Genomic DNA, 20,097 nt, shown 5'->3' with positions numbered 1-20,097 from the left:
TGCCCTCCTCACTGTCCATCACCCATTCTCCCCTCTTCCCCACCCCACATCAACCCTTAGTTTGTTCTCTGTATTGAAGAGTCTCTTATGTTTGCCTCCCTCCCTCTCTGTTTGTAACTATTTTTGTCCCTTTCCCTCCCCCCATGGTCTTCTGTTAAGTTTCTCAAGTTCCACATATGAACGAAAACCTGTATCTGTCTTTCTCTGACTGACTTATTTCACTCAGCATAATACCTTCCAGTTCCATCCACATTGCTGCAAATGGCAGGATTTCATTCCTTCTCATTGCCAAGTAGTATTCCAGTGTATATACAAACCACATCTTCTGTATCCATTTGTCAGTTGATGGATATTTGGGCTCTTTCCATAATTTGGCTATTGTTGAAAGCGCTGCTATAAACATTGAGGTACATGTGCCCCTATGAATTAGCACTCCTGTATCCTTTGGATAAATTCCTAGTAGTGCTATTGCTGGGTCATAGGGTAGTTCTATTTTTAATTTTTTGAGGAACATCCACACTGTTTTCCAGAACGGCTGCACCAGTTTGCATTCCCACCAACAGTACTTACATTTAAACTGACAAATATGGTATCTAACTTTCAGATTTCAAACCACCACAGTGAAAGTACAATATTGTTTCTCATGGTCATTATGGTTAAATTTTAAGAGTTGAATTGGCAATCTGTGACCTATGGATGTGACGGTCACTTTCTGTGCTGGTAAAGGACATTCATAAATTTGATGAAATAGCTCAGCCTAATAGAACATTTTTTTCTATACAGAAATTGTATAGAATTGTATAAAATTGTAATTTGGCCTTTTCCCCAAGGTGCACTTATCACCATGTCATATGACTTAAGGCCTAGTCACTTGTCCCTCCGAGTGTTTGACTTATTTCTGGTTATATTGAGTTATGGGATGGAAGGCGAAGGTTAAAAATCCAGAAAAGACACCGCTAACATAGCGTGTATGTGAGGTGAACTTGAGGATTGCTGCCTACAGGGCATGTGGGGAAACCTTTTGTGGGTGGGGCTAGGGTGGGCGAATTGGGTCTACATGCTGTGGGCAAATACCTGAAGTGTGTAATCTGAAGGAGAAAACTTAGCTTTGTCTGAGTTATGGTTAGAAATTCTGTGAGGTCTGTACATTGAGTCAGAGGGTGGGTCACCTTGTCAAGGACTATTAAAGAGCAAACACAAACACAAAAGAGTGAGTTGATTGGCAGGGTGACCCCAGGGACCTATCTTCTCGTCTCCTCACTTTTTTAATTCTCCCTTCTCCACCGCATCAATTGCATGTCCTTCTGCCTCTGCGGGAATATGTATTAGTATGTATGTAAAGAGTTAGCTTAACTCATTAGAAATAGAAACCCAGAATTCCTTTATTAGAGATTTCTCTGGTTAGCTGGAAACTTACTTGTTGGCTCACTGAAATCTATTGATTTGGTGGATTTTCAAAGAATAAATGCTTTTCAATACTGTTTTGGAGGTTTTATAAATAACTCTATATTTCAGTTTAGCTAAATATCTGGAAAAGCTCTTTCAACCCATTCAAGACCCTTATTGTATATTATTTCAAAATTCCTTCCTTTGCTTTATCTAGCAAATCAATCCATTTCCTTAGATTTATTTATACTGTGCCAATTGTTTTGTGATTTATGTAGATTTCTGTATAGTGTTGCCCGCTTATGCAGAGTGTAGGACTGGTGAGATTTCTTTGTACAGAACCTTTTAGAAGTGGGTCTTAATTACATGCTTTGTTAGGGAACTTTAGTTCCCACAGCTGGGCTTCCCTCAGAGGTCTTTTCCTCTTAAAATATATATAGTATTTTTCATATATATAAAAATATATAATTTATACCTTTTCCCCAAGATACTATATGAAATACATATAAAGATATTAAAAACATAATTAAAATGTTCTCTAAGAAGAAAAGCCTAGAGGGTTCTGTTTGCTGGTTTTAGTTTTCAAGAAGCTTGAGCACTGTGGGGAGAGGACTGATGCTTGGTGGAAATGTTTCTTCTTTTAGCACTGGCCAAATTATTTTCCTTCAGTTAACTGAAAACTCTGTCCAACAAAGAATAATGCGAAAGAATATTCTGTGGCCAGTGAAAGGAGCTGGGCCATCCGGAGTAGGAAAGAAGTTCGTTCTATTTGTCTTGGCATGAATTGCAAAACAGTTGTTTTGGGGAAAAGAGTATGTGACTTAGCATGATTGCAACAAAAGAAAACAAAAGCAGTAAGGTGATCTAGAAGCATCTGGGATGTTCCCTGGAACTGGGCTAATTACATTTATTAATCTTAGTGGAAAACTTGCTTATTAATTCACAGAGGCCCAGAGGAGCAAGTACTCTATAGCACCACCAGTAGGGAAAATTGGGGGGAAAAAACCCAAAACTGAAAAAGTTCTTGAAACTTTATCGTTACATTTAACACATCATTTAATTTAATATTAAGGGACTTTAAGGGTGCCTGGGTGGCTCAGTCGGTTGAGCGTCCAACTTGGGCTCAGGTCATGATCTCGCGGTCTGTGAGTTCGAGCCCCGCGTTGGGCTCTGTGCCGACAGCTCAGAGCCTGGAGCCTGCTTTGGATTCTGTGTCTTCTTCTCTCTCTCTGTCCCTCCCCCACTCATGCTCTGTCTCTCTCTGTCAAAAATAAACATTAAAAAAATAATAATAATAAAAAATATTAAGTGACCTTAGGGGAAATACTATCTCTTGATCTAAATGGAATGCATATTAATAGAATCTATATAATTCTGATAAACATATTTCATAGAAGTGATCTTTGGTTTCAAACAGAAGTTGTGTGTGAAATTTTAACAGTTCCCAGAGTGAGCTGCTTATCCTAAAGGAGAACACACTTTCCTTCTCTTCACATTTCTTTGCAATCCGTTTCTCTTCTAAACCAACTCCTTAGTTTATCTAATATTCAATCAGAAATTTCTTTCCTTCCAGCGTACACAGACTATATTTTCTCTACTCTGAACTTTTTGTTTTCCTCGGGGCTCCAACAAGCAAGCTTGACTTTGTTGTTGTTTAGCAGCTTAGATGTAATTTACATGCTATGGAATTCACCTTTTGTAAGCGAACAGTCCAGTGAGTTTTAGCAAATGTATACAGCTGTGCCGCTATGACCACACTCCTGCTTCAGAACATTTCTAGCACCCTGCCCATCTGCAGCCAGCCACTGCTCCTCCCTCTAGCCCCGCACAGCCACCAATCTGCCCTCTGCCCCATAAATGTACATTTTCTAAAAATCTCCTGTAAAGAGATAGTGTCTGAGATAAAGTGATCCTAACTGTTTTGTTTTCCATGATTGCCTCTTTCAGTCTTTGAATTAAGTATAAAAATGAAAAATCTCTGTAATCTGTAATATTGCTTTGAAGTAATGGCAGAGCTTGAAGGGCCTAATATGTCAAGATGATTTGCCAATTAGTTTGCATTCCATTCTTTTTCCTTCTTCCATCAACTGTGGCTTAATTCCCTTCCTTGTCCAGCAGTATATCTAAATGAGTACAAGTAGCTGGAAAAAAGAGAAGGCAAAAGCCATCCAGCTTTTTTGTATCTAAAGAAGGACCCCAGGAGTCCGGTCTAGGAGATGTGGAGTAAGATTCAAACATAGAAGCTTAAACTACAACTGGGCAGTTTCCATGCGGAACCAACAGAATACTTTTTTGACCTGAAAGTTGCAAAGATTTCTCAGAGAAGACAAAAAGCACTAACTCTGAAAGAAAAGAATATTAATCACTTAGACATCATTAAAATTAAAAACACCTAGTGATCAAAATAGATTGTTAACAAAGTAAAAAAGGCAAGCTACAGGCTAGGAGAAATAGTCTCTTCTGTTGCCAGACTGAAAATTGTATTCTTAAGATCTGTACATTTCACCATATGTACATTTTACCCACCAGAAAAGGTGAAGGGGGCATTAATCTTTGAAATACATTGAGCATTACTATACATACTATAGTTTATTATATATAAACTTATACTATATATTATATATTATATAATATATGCATACTATATATTACTATACATACTATACTATACTGTTCTTACAATAGTCCCTTCTCTTCCTCCTAGCTTCCTCAACTTCCCTCACCTTACGTTTTTGGGGGGCAGGGGGTGGGGAATCCAGCTATGTCAGGTATTGTTTCAGGCACCATAATTACTTAATAGCAACAACGAATAGAACAAATTCAGTTCCTGCCCTCTGGGAATGAGTCCAGAATGGGAGTCAGACGTGCCAATAATGTAACAGTAGCAATGTGATGAATGCTGTAAGGATAGGTGAAAATAGATGAGCTGCCCTCTCTAGGAAAGTGAGGATAGGCTATCTGGAGGGGAAAAGTTGACACCTTGTAAAAGGTTAGATGAATAGGACTGATCCTTAGAAATGGTGGGAAGGGCTCTCTGAAAAAAGGGAACAGCATGTGGAAAACTTTCAGAAGTGGGCAGCTTGTGATCAGACCTGCTAAAAGGTGGCTGCTGGTAGTGGTGGAGGGGGAGGGGAAGGAGAGGAGACAAGTCAGCCTATCACAAAGGGCCTCTACCTACCTCTTGAGGAATTTTGGACTTGATCCTGAAAAGAAAGGGAACCTTTGAAGCTTTCTATCATCTTTGGATTCTTTATAATGTCTGGCCCTGGTCCTGGAATGGGTAGGACAGCGAGTGTTGATTGATCTCTAAGGCTGTAATAGTCTTGTAAGAGTTTCACATGCTTGATTCAGCCATGTTATGAAAATGGAATGAGTCAGAGGAGAGATACTTTTGGAATGGAGGGATGGGGGTCTTATTACACTCTGGACATTGTGCTTAGGCACTCCCAGTCATTATCTAATTTAATCTATGTCATTCTTACTCAGAATCTGCCAGTGACCTCTGGTTGCTCCTAAGAGAAAGACCAGAGTTCATATTGTCCTTCAAGGCTACTGTTCAGTGTCCCCTCTGCTTGTTACCTATTTGGTTCTTAGTCATCTGAACTTTGACCTCACTTCCTTGGGGCAGCCCTTCACTGCTCTGCCTTTCTGCACAAGTGGGCTGTCAGATCTCAGCATCTTGTGTGATCATACCTCAGTTCATGTGATTATTTGATTTCCCTTCTTACTCAAGAATTTGAGCTCTGTGATACTTTTTTGTCTCTTGGATGTAGCGTAATGGCTAGCATTGAATAAAGCCTGAAAACAAGTTGTTGGCTGCATGAATGAATCCTTGAGAGGACTCTCTCAGATAGATGCTGTCATTCTCATTTTCCAGGTGAAGAAACTGAAGTTTGGAGGTTAAGTCACTTGTCCAAGTTTGCATGACCCATAAGAGCCAGGCCTGGAACTCAGGGTGTCTGACGATGACATCTTCCTCTCTCTGTTAACGGAAGTTTAGTAGGCCGTGAGTGCAGCAGATGGATACATTTTCATATTTGCGTCAGTGCCATGATTTTACCTACTTGTCGAATGATCAACAGAATGAACGGTCTAGTGGTTAGGAACGTGGACTCTGTAAACAGACAGTCTAGACTTCAGTTCCTTCTCCACCATTCGCTAGCTTTGTTACCTTGAGCAAGCTATTTAATCTTTCTACGATTCAGTTTCCTTAAAAATGCGGTAACAGTGCCCACTTTATAGCATTGTTGTGAAAATAAACTAAATTAATTCCTATAAAACAGTACTAAGCATACAGAACGTGCTCAGTAATTGTTAGCGATTACTATTACCAGTATTCATTTATTTCTTCCCCATTTTTTTTACTGTAATCCAAAGTTATATCCAGAGACCCTATAGCAGTTTTTTATTTTATGCAAAGTGTCTTCTTGCATAAAACCATCTGCTTCTAAGTCCTATTCGACCGTGTTCTCTCAATTCAAAATTGGTCATTTGTGTGTCTCAAAACTGAGGGAGCATTTTTCTACCTCTAACAGCAAAATGTAGTAATATTAATACTCTTTGCTGTGAATCTGTAGGTTTTAGGACTCACATGTTTGTTCACATCTCCGCTCAGTTAGCAAAAACAGTGCTGTAGTATAGTAAAGGATGCAACACAAGGAGTGCTTTTCTCTCCTACAAATCACAAACCTTCTCCCCAAACTAGGCACCATATTATCGAGCTGTGTGGATAACCAACCTGGCCATCCCCTGCATCTGCCCCCCAACCCCAAGTAATTTATGTCACCATTATTTTCCCCATTCATCAATAGGTGAGAGCAGGTGTGGCTTCTAGGAAATTAAAAAAGGAAGGAAGTAAGAAAAATTCTCACTTCACATATATAATAGTTGCATGCCAAAATTTTAACATTTTAGCATGTTTCCTCATAATGCAATTTTCGGTAAATATCTTTTGTCCCTTCTCTGGTTGTTCATTGCCAAAATTCGTAACTAGTTTCTTGTGATTAGGGTGTAATATGTGTGGGTGTGCATTTAAGTGACTGAACTGTTTACCTTGCTCTTAAAAGAAAATAGCACCTGATTTATGTTTAAATGACGAAGGAAATAACAACACTGCAGCTCCTCAGCTACCCGCCCTGTGCCGAGCTTTATTCCATACCTAGCTGATGTTGCTAATTTCACGACAGCCCTGCAAGAGAAATGATAGGCCCATCCTGGAGACGAGGCAGTAGGTCTTAACGAGATTGAGAACTTCGCCAGAAAGCTAGTAGCACATATCTGGGTATGCAGCCCAGAGTGGCCAGGCCCTGGAGGTGCCGGGTTAACAGGGCAGAAGGGATAACCAGAAGCAAGCCTGGCAAAGTGACTTGGGGCTTATAAATGGAAGACCTGAAAGGTGAGCTGAGGAATATGTAATTACTTTTGTAGGCATGTGGAACTAATGAAGTTGTTTGAACTGGGAGCTCAGGACAGAACAGGAGCTCTATTTTTAAGGCAGTCGTTTTAAAATGTGGTCCCCGGACCAGCAGCATCAGCACCACTTGGAAACTTTTTAGATACTCACATTTTCACACATCCTCCTACTGACTCAATCCTTAACACGGGGTGATCAATGATTTCAGGAGTCCTCCAGGTGATTCTGATGTTCTCTCAGGCTTAAGTACCACTGCTTTAATGAATTCTGGATGTACCATTGGAAGGATTGGAAAGGCAAGAAGGAGAAGTGGGCAGGCTATTGCCAGGAGTCGAGGGAGCAGCTATTAGAGTGTAAGTTTGGGTGGTTTCATTGGAAATTTTAGAAAGGAAAAAAGGGCACCTGGGGGGGCTCAGTCTGTTAAGCATCCAACTCTTGGTTTCATCTCAGGCCGTGATCTCTCAGTTCGTGAGATCGAGCCCCGTATTGTCAATTCTGTCTCTGGGTTCTCCTTCTCCCTCTCTCTCTCTGCCCCTCCCCCACTTGTACGTGCACATTCTCTGTTTCTCTCTCAAAATAAATAATAAACTTTAAAAAAATCCTGACACTTCTCAAGAAAGAAATAACAGGGCTTGATGATAAATGGAGGTACAAGTATGAGACATGAAGCTAGAGTCTACAAGTGGCAGAATTGCAGATAAATACCAAAGGCATTCAGGCAGGGGATGAGTTCATACTCCTCAGGGATCTAAACCTTATCGTGCCTTAACTTACAGCATCTTTTTATGTGTCCTACACCCACCAGCCTCTCAACTAGATAACTTTCCCTATGTAATAAAAATGTACCAGACGCTCAATGCCAGTAATAAGGACCAGGGATGATTGAGTTATTAAATGCCAAGAACTTATGTCTAAGCACTTTATATTTGTTATCCTACTGTTGTTATTCAGTAGTTACGGATGTTTGTAAATTGCTCTCCCTTAGTGTCCAGTCTAAGCTTCGCTCCACTGTAAAATTCATGTTTCCAGACACTGATCTGAGAGGCTGAGTCTGGGTCCTGGAGTCTGACAGCTACAGGCTGAAAACCAGCCCTATCATTTACCAGGTGTGTGGTCTGGAGCAGAAGGTCATAATGAATGGAATTCCGAGTTGTTGTGGGAACTGAGAAAATGCCTGCACGGTGCTTGGCTCCAGAAGCACTGAATAAACATTAGTGAGGCCTGTGGCAGTGAAGATGCCACGCCCTTGTTCACAGCCGTCATTGGCTCTCCTTGGTCAAGAGAATAAACTCCTTATTCTTTTTCCTGAGACTTTTCACAGGGTGCCTCAGCGGCTTAGTTGGTTAAGCATCTGACTCTTGGTTTCTGCTCAGGTCATGATCTCACGTTTCATGAGTTTGAACCCCACATCGGGCTCTGTGCTGACAGTGTGGAGCCTGCTTCGGATTCTCCTTCTCTCTCTCTCTCTCTCTCTCTCTCTCTCTCTCTCTCTCTCTCTGTCTCTCCCCATCCTCTGGTCCCTCTCTCTCTCTCTCTCAAAATAAATAAATAGACATTACAAAAAAAAAAAAAAAAGACTCTTCACAAACTGATCATTCCCAGTCTCCCAAACCTTTTATGTGATGATTCTTTGCATAATTCTGGTGTTTCGGCTAAGCTGATCTCTGTCCCCCAAACACACCTAGTCTGGTCTCGCACCCTGCCTTTGGTGCTGTTGCTCTCCTCTCCTTGTCATGTGCAAGTTCTTCAGGTCCAGCCTGATACTCCGTGTTGGTGGAGCCACCCCCAGCAAATCCTCATCTACAATATGAGTAATCCTTCCAAACTCTGGAGCTTTGATGGCCTTTACTGCTCAACAGACCCCCCCCCCCCCCCCCAGCTGTACACACTGGCTCAGGATGATTCTGTGTGTGCTCAGCTCACTTTCCCACACCCTGCAGTAAGTGTAGGCTGAGCCTTGTCCTTCTTGCCATGCTTGATACTCAGCCCCATGCCAGGGACGTGCCTTCTTAATGGTAACAGCATACACCTTACAGTCTCAGTCTTTTCCAAGTTCATTGAGTTCTGTGTTGGTTTCTTCCCCCCCACCCCCTGTAATGACCCTTGATAAACTCTCCTATAGGAATAACATTTAATCTCTGAAATACTAATTATTATTTTTCTTCTCAGGATGAACTTGACCTGACAGACAAACACAGGGAAGCCATGTTTGCACTTCCAGCTGAGAAGAAATGGCAAATATACTGTAGCAAGAAAAAGGTAAGAAATTCATTGTGTTTATGGTTAACTGGAAAATTATCATTGTTGATTCCCTTTGCTCTCTCGTTTCGCCGCCAGAATTCAGACAGTTCTTTATAATGTACAGACCAGATCGTGGCCTTGTTGCTACATGGGGCAATGTGGTGATGCCTCAGATGTCGTTTTTATCAACACTTCATTGGACACCTTCCCATATCTCCTATACCTGTACCTGCTATTCATAGTCTTGTTACAACTGAGACCCAAAATAATATTGGCTTACACCAAGATCGAATTTTCTCTCTGTTTTTTACATAATAGTTGGTATCTCGGTAGGTTAGGACTAGTATTCTGGGGTCTCACTCCTCTGTTCTTACCTTCTAGCAGCTTTCCGTTTCAGCATCTCTAAGGTGTGGCCTCATCCTCATGGTCCAAAGTGGCTGTCTGACCATTTCATATTCCAAACTGAGGATGTGGGAAAGGGAAAGAAGGCACAAACTTACCCACCTCCCCTCTTAGGGACATGTCCTAGGAGTCATCCACCTGAATTCCCTCACAGCCCACTGTTATATGGCCCCAGCTGCAAGGAAATCGATTTTTATTCTGGGTTCTGTTACCTTTGGAGAAGGGGAGAATGGATATCCTGTCCCATGGTGCTAAGCATCACCGCATGGACTGTATCTCCTGCAATAAAGTTCACTCTGCTATCTTTTACCCTGTGGCAAATTCTGAGACCATGTCCACCCCATTTTTGGAACCAATCAAGTTCATGACCATCTCTTACCACTTTTTTCTTGTGTTCAGTAGAAACATGAATCACGATGGGGTAAGCAGGGAAGGGCAGGCTAGCACCTAGGAGAAATGGTACCTCTCTCTCTAACAGGCAGTGGACCCTCGAGTTCCTCACTCTTGCCACAAGGAAATAAGAACAAACTATAGCAATCCAATTTCTTTTCAAGACACAATATCAGTCCGAGAAACTTTTCCTATGTGACTAGCGTGCATTGTGAGACCTCCATTTATCCATGTGAGTGTCTCTGAGCACCACTGCCCCTTTGCTGCCTTGTCTGATTGCTGTGCTGTCCTTCCAGGAACATGTCTGCAGTAGTGAGCCTGCGTGTGCCCCTCTCCAGCCAGACTTTGTGCCTCTGGGGGCGAGGCACCATGTCTTAGCTCATCTTTGTAACTCCAGCATCGGACACGTTGAAATGAGTGCATGATGAGTGAACCACTAAGTTGTCACGAGTGTTATGCTGAACTGTCAAAAAAAAAAATTTTAAAGCACAATTAGTTTTCCACCTGAGCAGTTACAATTGCTACAACTATGTGGGGGTTTGGTTCCAGGGGCCTTTGCTGAGAGACGTATCCAGCTCTAACCTCTCCGTATGGTTTTCTGAGCTGCTACCAGATCAGACCAAGTTGTAGACCTAAGGATTCCGAATCTAGTAGTAACCAGGAAGATGTGTTTGTGAATGATAGTGTCTTCTTCTTTTTTCTCTTTGTACTGTCTCTCTCTTATTGAACTGATTGTCATAGCTCAAAGACCAGGTATAATAAATACACTGGGAAAGCATTTTGAAATTAAAATATGTTCAGTTCTGAAAATGACGGTATTGTATGGTCTTTGAAAGCAAGGGAACTTTCACACAGCCATCTCAGGACCTGGCCCCTGGAACCAAGAAGGAAAAATCTTCAAGTTCCTTATGTGCACAGAGGACATGTCTGTCTATTTTGGCTCATCCGAGCGCAGAGTTTTTTTCTCAAAATTAGGAAACAATATGAAGTGGGGACTGAGAAGATACAGTGGAGGGAAGGAAAGGGCAGGAAAATGGGAGCAGCTTACTGACGGGAAAGTTTTCTTCTTTCCCAGATTTTATTACACCCTTGACAGCAATTGTAAGTTAATCATGGAAACTGCTGCCCCTTAGACTAGAAAAGGCAAATCCTGGAGGACAGTAATGACCTTGGACTTGGCAGCTGTTGCTCATTTTTCAATTTCCAGGCCTATCAAATCCCCTTGCAAACCCTGCCTCATGTGCACATGGTGAGGTTGCCTTTTTGTAGGAGGATAGATAGGGATGTGGCCCCTGACCTCTGAGTCCCATTTCTTGATGGATGGGCCCTTCCTACTAGTACCTGGCCAGACTGCACAGACCTTTGGAAATGTGGTTCTCCTGCAGGCTTCAGCCCCGCAGCCTGGATTCCTTACATGACAGCCAAGTTGTGGCTGAGTGGGAAAGCCACTTGAAGTCTTTGGGGATTCCCGTGGGGTTATAGATCTGCCTCACTTTAAAATGTAGGATAGGAGCCTGGGTGGCTCAATGGGTTAAGTGTCTGACTTGACGTCAGGTCGTGATCTCCTGGTTTGTAAGTTCGAGCCCCACATCAGGCTCCACGCTGACAGTGAGGAGCCTGCTTGGGATTCTCTCCCTCCCTCCCTCCCCCCCCCCCACCCCGCCCCTCCCCAACTCGTGCATTCACACGTGCTCTCTCTCTGTCTCTGTCTTTCTCTCTCTCAAAATAAATAAATAAATAAACTTTTAAAAATGGTTTTAAAAAAATGGATGGGAGTGTTGCTAAATGTAGGTTTTTCTTGATTAGAGCTTCTCAAACTGTTAAGCGTGCTATGTGATGGATCTGAAACTGACCTTTCTGGGGCACTGTAATAAATAGGGAAATAATACAATGAGTAAGAGAACACAAAAATTTAAGTGTGAAAAGGGCATAACGTTTACCTCTCTTCATATAATGCGATTCCCTAACGGACAGTTTGCTCATTCTCAAAGTGGAGCCCATGGTGGCCGTCCGTATTACTACGAACAGATTGTTTTCCTTGGACCGTATCTTTGGTCGCCTTTTCAAATCAGGCTTGTCACCAGCAAGTCAAACCACATCTATTTCTCAGGCCAAGGGAAAGCTACATACTCACGGCTTTTTAGATTTTCCATCTCTCAAGATTAGAACCCAGCGCATTACAGACATTCTCACACATAGTGAAACCATAGAGTAAGGGCCCACGAAAGCCAACAGAAACAGACACATGAGTTGGTGAAAAGCAGGCTTTCTGTGTAAAAGTGCACAGCAGTTGTGGAGGCAAACGAGACTGGGAACTGAGGATGGGGCCAGGCCTCGCTCAGCCAAGTGGCTCTTTTCCACCCAATAGTGACTTGAGTCCCAACAGCGGCTGTCTGCTTATCAGGCTCCATGTTCATTTCTCACACTCGTCTCTATCTAAGTCTCCGGTTGAAAACCCATTTCCAGAGCCAAAATGAAAGCAGCAAAGTATTTCTGGGGCTGAAAGAATTGGAGAGAAATTAATTGGAGGCTTGCCTAATTGAGTAATCCGGGGGAGAGTAAGAGATGGATGTTGTGGCCTTGTTGAAAGTCCAAACAAATCTGTAAAAATGACGGGGCTGGTTGGGCAGCCGTGGTTTGTCATATGCAGCAGTCCACTGTCAAATTATTTTCACTTCTGTGAAGGGGCCAAAAAAAGGTCCTGTTGGTGGGGCTGGAGGTATTTTCGAATAGGAAATGTTTGTGGTTCTTATCTTTAAAGGTAATTCCCTTTTTAGTTCCAATCACAACATACTCTTTTGTTTAAGTGAGGTTTTTCCCAGTCTCTAGCCAGAAACTGCATCTGTTAACAATCTTTTGGATTTTAAACTGAAACTTTTTAAACAATGAACCATCTGACCACGAAAGGCATCTGGCCATGCTGTATTTGCTTATTGTTAACATGATTTTTAAACCCTGGGAAAAGCAAGGAGAGGGCTGCGGAGAGGAGAGAATAAAAGGGCGTGTGCCCCGTGTCACGGTGGCAGCGATCTTATCGGCACCGGCAGGAATCTTTAATTGCAGTTTTCCACGGGAGCGACTGCGCCAGTTGCCTCACTTAGCCAGTCCTTGTAAGTCTCCAAAAAATACCTGCTTCCCCTCCTGAAGCTTCAGAGTTTGCAAAGTAGACGAATGGCGCTGGACACTGTTAGCGGTAGTGTCATCAGGTATTTGAGGCGAAGATCAAGATTTGAGGAGTGTACGAATTTCCCTCCTTCTGTCTCCAATCTCTAAAGCCACGGCTTAAGTAAATGGCTTTGGATTCTCCATATTGCACTTCTGCATCTTTTCGGGTCTTCTGTGGAGGAGGTGGATTTTTACTGCACCGCTCGCTGAGTGTGTGTTTGACTGTAGTGCAAATAAATCCTTTAAGAACCTTGCCCGACCCGGCTGCAGCGGAGTTGTTGTGATTTGTGCAAAGTGCTGATCTGGTGCCAGGTACATTTTGGAGACCTCTAGGAAAAGTGGCAGAAAATTCAGCTGGTACTTTTCGTTCACTCCCGCCTTTTGGTTCGCATATCCTAATTGGATCGCTTCCCCACTCCTCCCCACAAAAAGCAATTCTCCTTTTGCCACACACCAAAAAAAAGATTGAAGTTGTGTTGTGTACAGTCGCCAGGGTGCAGTTTCAGTTCCTTGAGAGCGGAGGCCCTCTTGCGTTCAAAGGAACGTAGGCTGAAGCGCTGGAATTAAGACCAAAGGAACCACCAGTGTTCCGCACAGCTGTCAAACAAGCCAGGTATAAAACGAGGGGGCGAGATGATAGTTCGCCCTGTAGTTGTTTCCAGTATCCTACTGAGAGGCTCCTGTGGGAAGGCTGGGACGAGAAGCAGTGGTCGGACACTGGACCTGGAAGACGTGAGAAGGAAGGGAAGCTAGATATCCCTCCTTGATGGTAGTTTAAATGTACAGTAGAGTGAGCTTTGGGTTTTCAGGCACTCACTGTGTTAGCTGTCAAGATTGGGGAGAGGGAGTCCGGAAAAGGGAGAAAACCAGATTTCAGTAAGTATGTTTCTAGACTTTTAAAGAAGTACTTGCGTTGGTTTCCTGCCATTGAGTTTTCACCTGATAATGGATTCCAGTTGGGATTTGTACTCCTCAGGGCTCAGGGGTTGAGGAAAGTAGCAGAAGTAGAAGTGAACAGAAATAAGATCGGGCTGTCTTTCCCCCTCTGCTTCTCTAAAGAAAATGAGGGAAGCACATAAGCTGGAGGACAGTGGGCATCTTCAGGCTCTGTAGGCTCTGAAACTCTCTGCCTTGTCTACATATTCCATGGCTCTGAAAGGGAATATAATTGCATATAATGCCAGACCGAACCACTAAGGAACAACAAGCTTTGAGTTTCTTCACTCCATGCAGCAATACAGTTGGCGGAGGGCAAGCTGGTTTGTGACTCACCTGATGTGTCTGGAGTACTTTCTGTAGGTCAGAAAGTACTGACTAAACTCTTGGCTAAACTCTGAGGATGATTAAACAAATAAGTCAAATTTCCTGCAGTGGGTGATCCTGGTAGGAGAAGTAGATAAAATCAAATAGTTACCAAGTCTTGTCATAAGCTCCGTAATGGGGTAAGCAAACAGGCTCTGGGGCACAGGGGAAGGAGCCACCAGGCTTTGAGGGTGGATGTGTGTGACTCAGACAACAGCTCCCTTACCACTCTGACCCCCCTAGCACTTGCACCGGTGAGAGACCTGACACTGTCATGCTTTTGTCCCGTCTTCTAGAAACTGGCCCCTTTTTCAGTAGTTGAGCGATGTTCACATCCACTGTTTATTTTCTCTCTTGATTAGTACTTTGTTCTCTGTCCCTTTTCCAATACTGAAAAGGTCAGCTTTAGACTGTTGGCCTAATCCGATTGATCTTCGCTAAACACAGTTTGTAGGGCTTGTTAGGAAATCTGTAAAGAGGCTTAAACTTTTGAAAAAAAGACACTGGGGGGAAGACTGAAATAACTGAGGTTTGTTCAGCGTGGAGAAGAGAAAGTCAGGTAGAAATTCTAACATGAGCTGATGTCCACTGGGTATACCCCAGTGAAACTATGGTATCTTGTCAAAATATTGCCAACTTAGAGTTGGTAAAGAGCGGCTGCCTCAAGCCCTCCCAGTAAAAATCTCCATGCCAAGCTGACTTTTTTATTTTTTATTTTTTTTAATGTTTATTTTCGAGAGAGAGAGAGAGAGAGAGAGAGAGTGCGCGAGCAGGGGAAGGACAGAGAAAGAGGGAGACACAGAATCCAAAGCAGGCTCCAGGCTCTGAGCTGTCAGCACAGAGCCTGATGCGGGGCTCAAACTCACGAGCTGCGAGATCATGACGTGAGCCGAAGTCAGACGCTTAACCAACTTAGCCACCCAGGCGCCCCTGACAGTCTGACTCTTCTCCCCAGGGTCCAACAGTTTTCTCCCATGATTCAAGGACTGAAGGGTTAAGTCCTGGCATGGCAAAAGAGGGGACTCCAGGACCCTGTTCCCACACTGCATCATTGGTTCTGATTCACTGACACCCTTCAGACTCCCATGCTATACGGGTTGATAAATATTTTGCCCATTGGCCTGAGTATGAGATGCCGATTGACCTGAAGATGGTGACCAAAACCTTTTGATAATACGTATTTGGAGCCTGAAACGTTCCTCTTCTAGGAATTGACTCCACAAAAGTGATGAGAAATGAAAGCAAAGACCTATACTTGAGGCAGTTCTTTGCAGTGTTCTTGAAAGCCCAGGATTGTAACCAACTTAAAGAGGATGGTTATATTATAGTACACAATCCTGACAGTATCTTGTAGCCATTGAAAAGTCATGTTATCAAAAGAAAAAAAAATGTCATGTTATCAAAGAAATTTTAATGACCTGGGAAACTAATGATACAGTGTTAAAAAAAAGGTGTAAAGCTATAATTGGTACGATCAAAAGTTTGCAAAAAAGTATATAGATAGAGGTAAGCAGACAGAAACAGTTGTTTGTTGGGACTGTGGGTGATTTACTTTTTTTTTTTTTTTAATGTTGATTTTTGACAGAGAGAGATACAGAGTGAGAGTAGGGGAGGAGCAGAGAGAGAGGGAGACACAGGCTCCAGGCTCTGAGCTGTCAGCACAGAGCCCGACACGGGACTCGAACCCACGAACTGTGAGATCATGACCTGAGCCAAAGTCGGATGCTTAACTGACCGAGCCACCCAGGCACCCCGCTTTTTTGTTTATAAAGATATTTCCCAGATTTTCTACAGTGCGTTATTCTCCCTCTTACCTAGGAGTATTTTTTTTCCCCTGATGATAAAAATAAAATTGCTCTTTTTAAAATGTGCGTTCAATATATTTTGTATCAGTCGGGTTTCAGTCAGAGAAGCAGGACTACTGGGGGAGACACAGAGCTAAGAGATTCACCCTGAGGCCGGCTAAGCACTCTTTGTCAGGCTGCTGTCTTTATTTCTGCTGCGGAAGCTTCACATTCTGGAGCAGGCAGTTCGGAAGAAAGGTGGGTGTAACTGGGAGGGAGCAAGGATAGGCTGGAGCCCACAAGGACACACAAGCCAGTGTCCATTCTCTCGACCTCTGGCTCTTGTGTGGGTGTCATGCAGAAGCCTGAACCATTAGTCATGGACCTCAGCACACACACACCTGGGCCAGGAGAAGCTGAGGGAGGATCCAGGGGAAGGTGGGGCAGTTGCAGGCCCGCCTGCTGTTCCACACCAACAAGGTGAGCCAGCCGATAAAAGACAAGTATGAAGAACAAAATGGCTGCTGCTTTGCCTCTGGCCTCTATACCTCCTGTGAGAGCCTCTCTTTGTGGCTCCCCGTACCCAGAAGCCTCCAAGAAAGGATATCGTTCAGTGTAGCCAAGTCGAGCATTATAAAGCCACCACATACTTGTATTGAAATGAGGAGGAAAAATAAATATTATTTAAAATGCAGCCAGTGCTTGTGTTGTCAAGGCAACCCTGGCTTTTTTTTTTTTTTTTTCTTCTTCTTCTTCCTTCCTTTGTCTAGCTCAGGGACCTGTTTTGTTTTTTGTTTTGTTTTGTTTTTCTCCCCTCCATCTCCTCTTTTTTTTTTTTTTTAACTCTTCCTTTGTGACATTAAAACAAAGGTGAATCTATAAACCACCCACAGGTTTTCAGTACCATTTATCTATTTAGGCAGTGACTGTGAAAACATGGTGATCTTGGCCCTAGTGAGATTTCCTGAGTTTTCTGCCCAGAAACGCACTGAAGCCATGTTTCTCATTGCCCTTTCTCCCCTAAAGAGTGTAATCTCAAAGCTAATGACCCATTTCCTTTCTTTAGTTTCATTTATTTTTTTTAAATGTTTGTTTATTTTTGAGAGAGAGAGAGCAGAGGAGGGACAGAGAGAGAAAGAGACAAAGAATCTCAAGTAGGCTCTCCACCGGCAGGGCAGAGCCCCACGCAGGGCTCAAACTCACGAACTGTGAGATCATGACTTGAGCCAAAATCAAGAGTCAGACGCTCTCGACTGACTCAGATTGAGCCACCCAGGCGCCCCTTTCTTTGTTTTCTTTTAATTGCAAAAGCCAGTGCTGTCAAAATGAACACCAAATTGTAGATTTGGAGTAGAAAATTCAGGGACTCTCTGCCTCTGGCAGCCCTTGAGCCAGTGTTGAAATAAAGGGTGGTTGGTTCATGAGTATTTATGTGACTCCTACTCCCGTAATCCCTCGGTTCAGTAATGTCAGTTTGGGGCTTTTTTTTTCCTCCTGGTATTAACCAATTCTGCCATTCTAGCTGTGCCTACTACCACCCTTGTCTCGAAGTCTGCAGAATGGTCCTGAGCTCATAGTTCTGCATTGCCACCTGGTAGGTGGCCAGCTTCATGAATGAAGAAAGCAGTAAGCAAATTTGCCCACAGGGTGAACCAGAACATATCTATCTTCCCCGGTGCTTGGAGAAGTGAACAAATCTAAAATATGGTGGGCAAGTTCTGTAGTCTTTCAATGGGGTTCTATATTCTGGGTCAGTACAGGCCTCTGTTTTTCAGGCTTCACCAGTAAAAGGACTTCCCTTGGGGTAGATTATCTCCAAGAGCATTTCAGTCAAGAGATCTGTCTACAAGCTCCCTACATTATGTTTGCCCCTCATAATTGTTCTAAACTGTATTGTAATGTGATTGCCACTATTTTTTCTAAGATAAGCAGAAGGCAAGTAACAGCTATGAGAAAATATTTTGCATAGTTACAGGCCATCTGAAGGGTGACCAGAGAAGGGAGGATACCATTCACTAGGAGATATTTCTGAACCCTTCTGATTTCTCTCTCCTCTGTGTAATGAGATCAACTTCATAGGGTGGTTGTGGATATTAAGATAATATGATGTCAGAGTTAACGGAGAGCTTGGGGCATGGTGATGACAGCTGTTGACACTGTCAATGTCAGTGATGGTGACTGTGATCAAAATAGTAGTATGGACTCACTTTCTGTTTGTCCACACTCATGCTAGTCTGGGGTTCACGTCCATATTCTTAAACAATGATACCTGGTTTTCACAGAACAGTAGTGAAGATTTTAAAAGCCCTCTCTCTCAGTTGGACCACAGAAACTTTTGGAGGCAGAAATAGTGAGTTAGGAGGATAAATTATAGATCAGGGAAGAAACCAAGACAGTCTTCACTGTTAGCACCAGAAATGGGCAGGAGGCCCCTTTTGTGTCAGAAGTTCTAGGGCAGTGGCAATCAATGTGTAGTTCCTAAGCTCCTGGGCGGAGCTCTGAATCTGGTATCAGGAGCGCCCTTAATTGGTACTTGGGAAAGTTGGGACCCTGAGAACGTCAGAATCTATCCCACTTCTTCTCACCCACCTGCCCACTGCAGTGCTTCAGTCCCTGCTGACCAGCTGCAGCCCTTGGAGATGCTCCCATCATTGGGCTTGCTTGGCAAGCAGTTGTGAACACCAGCTGATCTCTGGGAAATGGGTGTGTGTGTGTGGATCAAGCCAGTTTTTAACTAAAATTCCTCTTTCGCTGCCTAGGAAAGGCAAGTGGTTGAAAGATCTTCAGTTTTTGCAATAAGAGCACTAAAAATAGTTTTAGACGAAAACATTACTACTGCTATTTTTTTTGCAGTGGGGAAAAATCCCGTGATAGGACACAACACCAAGAGGTTCCACGAAACAAGTCAGCTTTACAAATAAGTGATTTATTGGGTTGAAGTGAGCTGGAATTACCCCCTGTTCAACAATAAAATTTGTTCAGAGTTGCAGCATTATAATTCAATAGTGCATTCTAGCTGTGTGATTTCCAAAATCCATCTAACAAAACAAAACTTTGGCGTTGAGGAGATCATAAAAGAATGTTTTAGGGACACTTGGGTGGCTCAGTTTGTTAAGCATCCGACTTTGGCTCAGGTCACAATCTTATGGTTCTTGACTTCGAGCCCCTCATCAGTCTGTGTGCTGACAGCTCAGAGCCTAGAGCCTGCTTCGGATTCTGTGTCTCCCTCTCTCTCTGCCCACCCCCCACCTTGTGCTCTGTCTCTCTCTCTCTCTTTCTCAAAAATGAACAAACATTAAAAAAAAAATTAAAAATGCTAAAAATAAAAAAGAATGTTTTAGCACAGATACCATTATTGGTAGAAATCTTAAACCTAATTACCAGAGCAGACGTTCTGGGTACTGATAAATTGGCATTCTCTAAAATTTCTGAAAAGAAAACAAATTTCTGATAACTTTCCCCTCCACTCGTGGGATAAACTACTGTATCCCGGTTGGTGATATGATTTTTCTTGTGAAATTTTAAATATACAAAGAAGTACAGAATATAATGAACACCCGTGTTTAACAACTGCTGACATTTTATAATCACCATGGATTATTTTTTTTAAACATTTATTTATTTTTGAGACAGAGTGAGACAGAGCATGAACGGGGGAGGGTCAGAGAGAGAGGGAGACACAGAATCTGAAACAGGCTCCAGGCTCTGAGCTGTCAGCACAGAGCCCGACATGGGGCTCGAACTCACAGACCGCGAGATCATGACCTGAGCTGAAGTTGGCCGCTTAACCGACTGAGCCACCCAGGTGCCCCTCACCATGGATTTTTTACTTTATTTATTTTTTAAATATAATTTATTGTCAAGTTGGCTAACATACAGTGGATACAGTGCGCTCTTGGTTTTGGGGGTAGATTCCTGTGATTCATCGCTTACATACAACACCCAGTGCTCATCCCAACAAGTGCCCTCCTCAGTGCCCACCATGGATTTTTTAAAAAGAAAGGAAACATGAAT

The 20,097-nt window shown here is 43.0% G+C and overlaps 1 protein-coding gene across 4 annotated transcripts in view; it reads left to right on the top strand.

The window, feature by feature from the left end:
* Positions 1–20,097, top strand: part of DAAM1 (dishevelled associated activator of morphogenesis 1) — a 175,783-nt gene that overhangs the window by 80,874 nt on the left and 74,812 nt on the right. For all 4 annotated transcript variants that reach the window (XR_015252337.1, XM_025918613.2, XM_086709636.1 and 1 more), the window contains one exon: positions 8,969–9,058. Coding sequence is in view for 3 of the 4 variants with exons in the window: in XM_025918613.2 (XP_025774398.1) it covers positions 8,969–9,058 (90 nt within the window). In the remaining variant the exon portion in view is untranslated. The remainder of the gene's footprint in view (positions 1–8,968; positions 9,059–20,097) is intronic.

Source organism: Puma concolor, chromosome B3 (genome assembly GCF_028749965.1).
Source record: "Puma concolor isolate L17-30 chromosome B3, mPumCon1.1.hap2, whole genome shotgun sequence".
NCBI classification, from domain to species: Eukaryota; Metazoa; Chordata; class Mammalia; order Carnivora; family Felidae; genus Puma; species Puma concolor.
Note: the sequence above shows the minus strand (reverse complement) of the source record. Positions and strands in the feature narration are given on the sequence as shown.